Source organism: Coptis chinensis, chromosome 2, assembly GCF_015680905.1.
Source record: "Coptis chinensis isolate HL-2020 chromosome 2, ASM1568090v1, whole genome shotgun sequence".
Taxonomy (NCBI): Eukaryota; Viridiplantae; Streptophyta; class Magnoliopsida; order Ranunculales; family Ranunculaceae; genus Coptis; species Coptis chinensis.
This window is the reverse complement of record NC_141457.1, coordinates 75,554,567-75,561,768: the sequence shown is the minus strand read 5'-3', so window position 1 is coordinate 75,561,768 and position 7,202 is coordinate 75,554,567. Positions and strand designations below refer to the sequence as shown.

Sequence of the window (7,202 nt, the reverse complement as noted above, 5' to 3'; positions counted from 1 at the left end):
CTCTGTTCAACTGAATCCTGTTAAAATATCATGTAGCTGTAACTTTTAGTGAACGAGACATCCTCCTACTATGATAACCAAAATACAGTACTTACAATACCAGATATTGCTAGCTGCCTCGAAGAATTCCCTGTAGTGAATCCCTTTTCACTGGGGGAATCTTTTAGGCCGAAGGAGAAGGGTGTCAGTGTCATGACGATGTTGTAGCCAATAGCCACAGATCTATATTGCGTAAAAATTTCCTATTTTCATTCCAAATGCTTCAAGAAGTTGATCTCTAAGGGTTCTCCATATTTTTCTTTTTGCAATGTATAAAATCATCGAGAAGTGGGACGCGAATCTTGAGGCAATCTACAACTGATAGAAAAAGCCGTATCAAAGTGGATTCGACTTTCTTACAGATATAAATACCCCATGTAGAAGTTTGAATTTTGAAATCAGAAGGTCTCTTCTAGACATTTGCTTTTTTTACTATACTATTAGTTCAGCTGCTTTGTTTGTCAGTTGGTAACTGATAGAGATAGAGGTCTCTCTTTGTCACGTGTGATTCTTTGTTTTAGATATAAATTTAGCATCATGTGAAATGTATGAAGGAAAAAATTGTCAGTCATGTATGAAAAAACTTCTGCTTTAGCTTGTCAAGCATTACTGTCAGTGTCACCTGAGGATTTGTTCATTGATTTTATATATCCTCTACCCATGTGATTTCTGCTTTGTTCTCGTGATTCACTCTTCTGATGAGATCTTTTACTCTTCCAATAGTAATTAAAGTTTTTCTTCTGTCTAAAAAAAGAGAGTTGCGGTATTCATTGTGCAGCTTCAAAACTTCTGTGATGAACTAAAAAATCGTTCAGGGGTTTTGTAGAAGCTTGGCCATATTGATGCTGATGGTGTTGTCCAGTTAAAGGGCCGTGCCGCATGCTTGATAGACACAGGAGACGTACTTCTTGTTACGGAACTGATGTTCAACGGTGAGCTTATGAGTTATGACTCAACAGCTTCTTTTGTTGCTATTTCCTTCTTTCTTCAGTATTAACTATTCATCTGCCTTGCTAATTTGGGCAAGTATTTCTTTAGGTACGTTTAACGATCTTGATCCTCGCCAAGTTGCAGCTCTAGCAAGTTGTTTCATTCCTGGAGATAGATCAAATGAGCAAATACATTTGAGAACTGAACTTGCAAAACCTCTCCAAGAACTTCAAGACAGTGCGAGGAGAATAGCAGAGGTGTGTGGATTTGTAGAACTCCTCATGACTCTTGATTTGGTAAATTCTCTTAAAAAGGGTATACCTGATTGGTTCAATATGTTTCAGATACATGTTTATTTGTTAGATCTTATTAAAATTGCCTATCGTATGGTCTTTCTCAGTTGCGCTCTGCTGATCATGCTGTGGGGGAGCTTGATTTGGAGAGCAAGTTTGCAGTGAGTAGCGAAAGCTTGTGGCGTGGTATTATGTTTGCCAACTCCGTGTACACACATGACTTTGCGTTGTCTGTGTTTCAACTATAATGTCTGTTGTAAGCTGTTACGCAACAGTGATGTATATTCTTGAAGCAATATGTTTTCGCTTGATTAGCCGTCTTTTGATAAAATGCTAGAATGGTATCCATTTTTGAGTGACATGCTCAGAGAATTCATGTCCAAATTACAAGGTTATTTTTGTTAGACTGACGCTGACCTTAGTAAGAGACCAAGTGTACGTGGCCCTGTGGGGTGTAAAGGCCGGACATTGCATGTAGGGGTTCTTCGAGACCAGGAGTGGCTCGAATGCATCTGTAGTTATATCGCAATATTTTTTTCCACATGTTTGAACTACAGATGTATGAAGCTTTTGAGAATCCAGGAAGGACGAATAAATTCTCAAGAGACTAAAACTTTAAGTAAACTGCAGTAATCTGGGACCGACCAATGCAAGACTCGATTACAAAGCCGTAACTGGGAAGATGCAACTTTGGTGATCTATTTAATGAGAAGAAGTAATTTTACACCAATGAATCTGTTATATAATTTGGCTTTGTAGTTTGACCATCTCTCACACTACTTAACTAAGTGATTTGGTATACGGAGTCCTGCAACTGCTTGTAGTTTGAGTGTTTGACCATCTGCTCGTAATTTGGCTCGAACTTATATAATGTTTGCTGCAAGCCTGCAAGTATTGGAAAATTAGCATCAAAATTCAGAATACAGTGACCATAAACAGAACATTGAGTTATTCTTAACTGATCAACAAAGCATATGCTTGCCCTGCGGCGTTGGTGTACGTTCTACCTATTGCATTGTTATTTCCAAAACGCCTCATTAGGGCATCTCCAATGGGGGGTGTAAACCGTATAGAGTGGAAATTTTACACCCCAAATATAAAAAAACTCTCTCCAATGGAGGTGCTGTACCGTAGGTAATAGTGTATTAGCTAATAGAGAGGGTGGGAAATTCCCCCTCTCGCTATTAGTTAATAAAAATCCCAGGCGACACTCGAACTGACGTCTGAGTGAAATAATTTTCGGACGTCACTTAGAGTAACGTCCCTTTCTAATTCTAAAGTAATTTTTTAACTCGGACGTCACTCCACCCAGTTTAAAATCTATTTTTTTTTACACTCTTCCATTGGAGAGTATAGAGTGTGGATATTTATAAGCTATACAATAATATACAATTAGAGGTGTAAAATCCTAATGGCACCTACGTGGAGCCTAGGTGGAGGTGTAATTTTATACCCCCTATTGGAGATGCCCTTAGAATAGTAAATCATGAAAAGATGTTTTTACCCCTACTTTTTGTTGTTCGAAATTTAGAGTGTTAGATCTTTTGAAACTTAGATTAGATCGGACGGTTCAGGAGAGGTGTGAGATTAGAGTGTCACCCTAAGAGTGTCGCTAAATTTGCAGCCTCTAAATTTGACCTTGAAACAAATGCAGACATCTATGTTCAATATTGTAGGGGTTCATATGAAGATCGTCAATGCAGAAATGTAAAATGTAAACAGATATTTGAAGGATATAAGCAAAGTTACGTAAAGCATGTACTCCTCCAATTTTCTCTCTTTTGAATGGCGGTCCAAAGATCAATAATCTTCACGTCCAGATCCTTGCATAGCTCTACACAAGCTTCTGAATATCTCCCACAAAGCTCATTAGAGCGAATAAGTTCACTAAATACGGTACTGATTTCAGAAAAAGACATGTTAATTCAGATTGTTATTGCGGATAGAGAAAAAGAATGTTAAACAGGCATTGGAGCACCTTGTCGATTTACGGAATTGGTCCTCGTTGATAGGAGGGCAACTCAGAAAAATAATGCGTGTTTTGTCTGAGAGGCTCTGGATCGGAAAAGTTTAGGTTAGAATGCTTGCAATATACCATTTTCATCTGGGACATCTAAAGATAAATTTCAAATTGGTTGAAGGATAACTCAGTGACTAAACATTTCAAGAGTGTGGGCACACCCTAGCGTCCAGCCGTCCACCTAATTAGTAACGCAGATTCCTTTAAATGTAAAGACAGTAATTTGCAAGTGAAAAGCATACCTTGAGATGGACTGCAATTTTCCTCAAGTTCTCAGTGTATTCCGCAAATCTAACCACGGTAATTCTGGGGTGGAAAGCTTAAGGAACTGATTTATATTTGTAGATATGGACATTTTGATTCAAGAGTCAGCAACAACTCAACAAGAGTCTGGTTTTTCTCCAATTTCGTTTTAGAGAGAGTGTTCACTTCATGTTTTATTTTTTGTTGACGAAGAGAAGGGAAAAAACTAGAGTGAATTTCGGAGATCTTCAATGGTAAACTCTTTTTTTTTTGTTGAGAAGATGAGACGTAAAATACGTTTTTACTCCCACTTTATTATTTGAAATTTGGAGTGTTAGATCTTTTGAGACTTTATATTATATCGGACGGTTTAGGAGAGGTGTGAGATAGGGACGTCACAATAAGAGTGTCACTATATTCATACCGTGTCACTGTGTATATATACAAAGTATGACTATAGTGACACTTAGGGGTGGGCAATGGGCGGGTAAGGCTACAAAGCCTTAAACATTAAAGCCTTCTCGGATATTAGGGCGGGTCGGCCCATCTAAAGTCGGCGTAGATAGTATGTCACAAAATCTAAATCAAATTTACCTTTTTAAGGCTTTTAGCCTATATATTTTCTTTTTACTACATCGTTTTAAAACTCATTTATATTACAAAATGTCTAATAATCTACAAACTCAAAGTCCAACCAATCTAAGAATAATCTTGTATAAGTTCAAAATTTAAAATGCACATCCACAATCTAATGAATCAAGACATCGAGAGTTGAATTGTTTCTTCCTCAGACTCAAACCTCAATGAAATTACATTTAACATCAAATACATAAAATAAATAATTATATTATCATTTTTCAAAGTAATAGATATAAAATAAACATAATAGTTTTGGTTAAGGGTTTGGAAGTTGTTAAACTATTTGTAATATCATAAATTATTTCTATAATAGATTCAAACAAATATAATATTACCTTTCTTCTAATTTAAAAGTGATTCAAGCTTTCAGATATGGAAATGAAAATATTGGCTTTTGAACAAGTGATGGAGAAAGGTTTGAGATTACAAATGTCATTTTTTTTTTTGTTTTTGGTTTTTATGTTACAAATGTCGCTTCGTATTTTGCTTTAATGGTGTGGAAGGAAACCTTTAGTTTTAGACTTGGCTTGGATGTGAATAAAAATATAATTTATAAAGAAATAGTCGGAAGTTAAATCGGAATAATAAGTTATGGACTTTGACTTGATGATCAAAGGAATAAAAGTTTTTTTTTTATTAGGCTAATGTTCATTGTTCTTCATACCGCTTAAGTCGACAAGTTTTTGTTATATAAAACAAGTTATTGGAAGACCCTTAGGGTGTAAGTGATAAATTACAAAGCCGACAAATGTTATTTTAATTGAAAATATTTAACAAAGAGTTGAATGATTACCACAGATGTGTATTTATAGTAAAAGTATAAAACATGGGTAAGAGGGCCTTGTTAGAGGCCCATTCCGCCATGTTTTAGAATCTTAATTTCTAGCCCCGCCTCTAGAAGCATTAGGTAGACCCGTTCTACCCTAAACTCGTGGAGGCTTTTAGCCATGGAGGGCTTTAGGCTTTTGAGGTGGTCGGTCGTGGTCGGGTTAGGGGTCGTTAGGGCCAAATTCCCACCCCTACTGACACTCTTATTGTAACTGTATATATACAAGGTAAACCGTCCGATCTAATATAAAGTCTCAAAAGATCTAACACTCCAAATTTCAAAATAAAGTGGGGTAATGATGGGAGACCAAACATTCCAAATAATGATGAGACACCAAACATTCGTCACAAATTCTCATCTTATTCCCCTTTTCCCAACGCTATGGCTACGTTTTCCTTTTGCACAAGAGTATCATAACCAAACGATCTAGCAAAACAAGAAACCAGCTGCTCCTGAATCACTTCTTCGGCTAGAAGAACCATATCTGTCTCTCTTTTTAGAGATGTGATTTCTTTATCAGCAATTCCACAAGGTACAATGTGCTTAAAGTAGTTCCGATCTGGATCAATGTTAAAAGCCATTCCATGAGAAGTGATCTCCGAAGAAATCCGAACCCCGATTGCACCGATCTTTCTGTCTCCAACCCATACCCCTGTCTCACACTTATTCATTCCAGCAAGGGCACTCACACCATAAAGAGACGCCAATTCAATCATAATTGACTCAAGGTTTTCAACATACTTCCGAGCGCCTAAACCCTTATCCTTGAGAGATATAATGAGGTATAAGATTGCTTGATGTGGACCATGATATGTTATGTCTCCCCCTCTTTGTGTGTAGTGAAGCTCCGCTCCCATAGTTCGTAGGTCAGCCTCGGGAACAAGTAAATTGTGATCTGTTCTCCTTTTTTCGAGTGTATATGTAGGAGGATGTTGTAAGGACAAGATGGTGTCAGGAATTTTTCCTAGTTTTCTGTCAGAGACGAGCTTCTCCTGAAGCTTAAGTGCATCCAAGTAGTTGACCATCCCCATTTTCCAGACATTGAGGTTCCGTGGTATTCTCATTTCCTGTAGAGCATCAATTGATAATGGTATCAAATTTCCATCATATGATTGTTTATGGCTGTGAAAACAAAAACCCTAAAACTTACTAGTTTACGCTTCAGTTATCACACTGTTTCAGAAAACCAAGACTCCTCGTTCAAGTCTCCAACCTTTATCCCAACTCTCCCTCACAACATAAAATAAAACATCACAGATGCCTGACTGAAGCAAAGATCCTAAGTCCACAAAAATTCTTCATCGAGACTTAGGAATTGCAAAGTCTCCTAGATAGAACATACACGATAAAAACTTGGAAAATCATAAACATAATGAGAAAAAGATCTAACACTACCAAATAAAAATGGAACTACGAATTTAAACACATAATGAAAAGGACTTTAACTCGTCCAAAATAGAAGTGAACCTGAACTAATAGGGTGTATTTGTAAAGATCTCTAATTGATCTGGTTGATATGCCAAAGAGTTTTCAGAATGTATATGCATGTCACGCATGCTTGACATTCACATTCACATTCACCTTCCAATGCATTAAGCATCCCTGCTAACACATTGCTAATCACCCCGAGTAGTTTTAACCTCCTTCGAGTTGCGCCAAGAAGATGGTCAAATGTACCAAAAATTCTATCAACACATATATCTATCTAATAGACTAAAGTTGATTTAAAAACTAAAAATTCCCTGCTAAAGACTTTAATAGCAAAAAGAAACATATTATCTTCATCACTGTAAGCAATAGCTTCATCATGAACAAATTATTAAATTTAGATCATATCTTACTCCATTTCAAGCTTTTACGACATTTCCCACAATAAACCCATCTAATGATGTCTTGTATGCAACAAAGAAACCCACAAACTCATTTACAGAATCCTTGTACCACTTAACAATGCTTCTTTTATTCCTTTCCAAAATTTGTTTTTTCATTTCTGAAATCACCATGTACCCCTCTTCATAATTACCATGCATTTTCTCTAGCAACATGATCCTTGCTCTCCAAGCAGTCCAATAAGATATGTGTACACCATACTTACAATATATCTCATTAAACAAGTCAACTGGAGCAAAGGTTGGATGGGCCCTTGCAAATGCTTCCAATGCTTTGGCTTGCATAACTTTGTTCTCCTCATTAGCTTCACAAGTATAGA

The 7,202-nt window shown here is 36.8% G+C and overlaps 1 protein-coding gene, 1 long non-coding RNA gene and 1 pseudogene across 6 annotated transcripts; 1 reads left to right on the top strand and 2 right to left on the bottom strand.

Annotated features, from left to right (window-relative positions):
- The first annotated feature begins 30 nt into the window (after positions 1–30).
- LOC147517869 (DExH-box ATP-dependent RNA helicase DExH10-like) lies at positions 31–1,573 on the top strand. 4 transcript variants are annotated; one of them, XM_086589930.1, is made up of 3 exons: positions 31–971; positions 1,078–1,226; positions 1,370–1,573. In XM_086589930.1, exons 1-3 carry the CDS (start codon positions 962–964, stop codon positions 1,508–1,510), a joined length of 300 nt encoding a protein of 99 aa, XP_086446056.1. In that variant the 5' UTR covers positions 31–961; the 3' UTR covers positions 1,511–1,573. The 4 variants fall into 4 exon arrangements, with proteins under 4 accessions (XP_086446056.1, XP_086446055.1, XP_086446054.1 ...); XM_086589929.1 differs by having other exon boundaries at positions 1,078–1,265; XM_086589928.1 differs by having other exon boundaries at positions 1,067–1,226.
- A 366-nt stretch (positions 1,574–1,939) lies between these two features.
- On the bottom strand, positions 1,940–3,814 carry LOC147517868 (uncharacterized). Its single transcript, XR_015211590.1, has 4 exons — positions 3,525–3,814; positions 3,241–3,317; positions 3,012–3,161; positions 1,940–2,147 (listed from the first exon to the last, which is right to left on the bottom strand). It is a non-coding gene; the product is annotated as an uncharacterized LOC147517868 (long non-coding RNA).
- Positions 3,815–5,333: 1,519 nt separating this feature from the next.
- On the bottom strand, positions 5,334–6,274 carry LOC147517867 (octanoyltransferase LIP2, mitochondrial pseudogene; annotated as a pseudogene). The gene is made up of 2 exons (XR_015213955.1): positions 6,144–6,274; positions 5,334–6,060 (listed from the first exon to the last, which is right to left on the bottom strand). The product of XR_015213955.1 is annotated as an octanoyltransferase LIP2, mitochondrial pseudogene (transcript).
- Between the last annotated feature and the right edge of the window lie 928 nt (positions 6,275–7,202).

Coding starts and splice junctions, on each gene's coding strand:
- LOC147517869 (XM_086589927.1), top strand. CDS start 919: ATGCTTGATAGACACAGGAGACGTACTTCTTGTTACGGAACTGATGTT. Junction 972..1,066: donor TACGGAACTGATGTTCAACG/GTGAGCTTATGA, acceptor AATTTGGGCAAG/TATTTCTTTAGGTACGTTTA. Junction 1,266..1,369: donor TCCTCATGACTCTTGATTTG/GTAAATTCTCTT, acceptor GGTCTTTCTCAG/TTGCGCTCTGCTGATCATGC.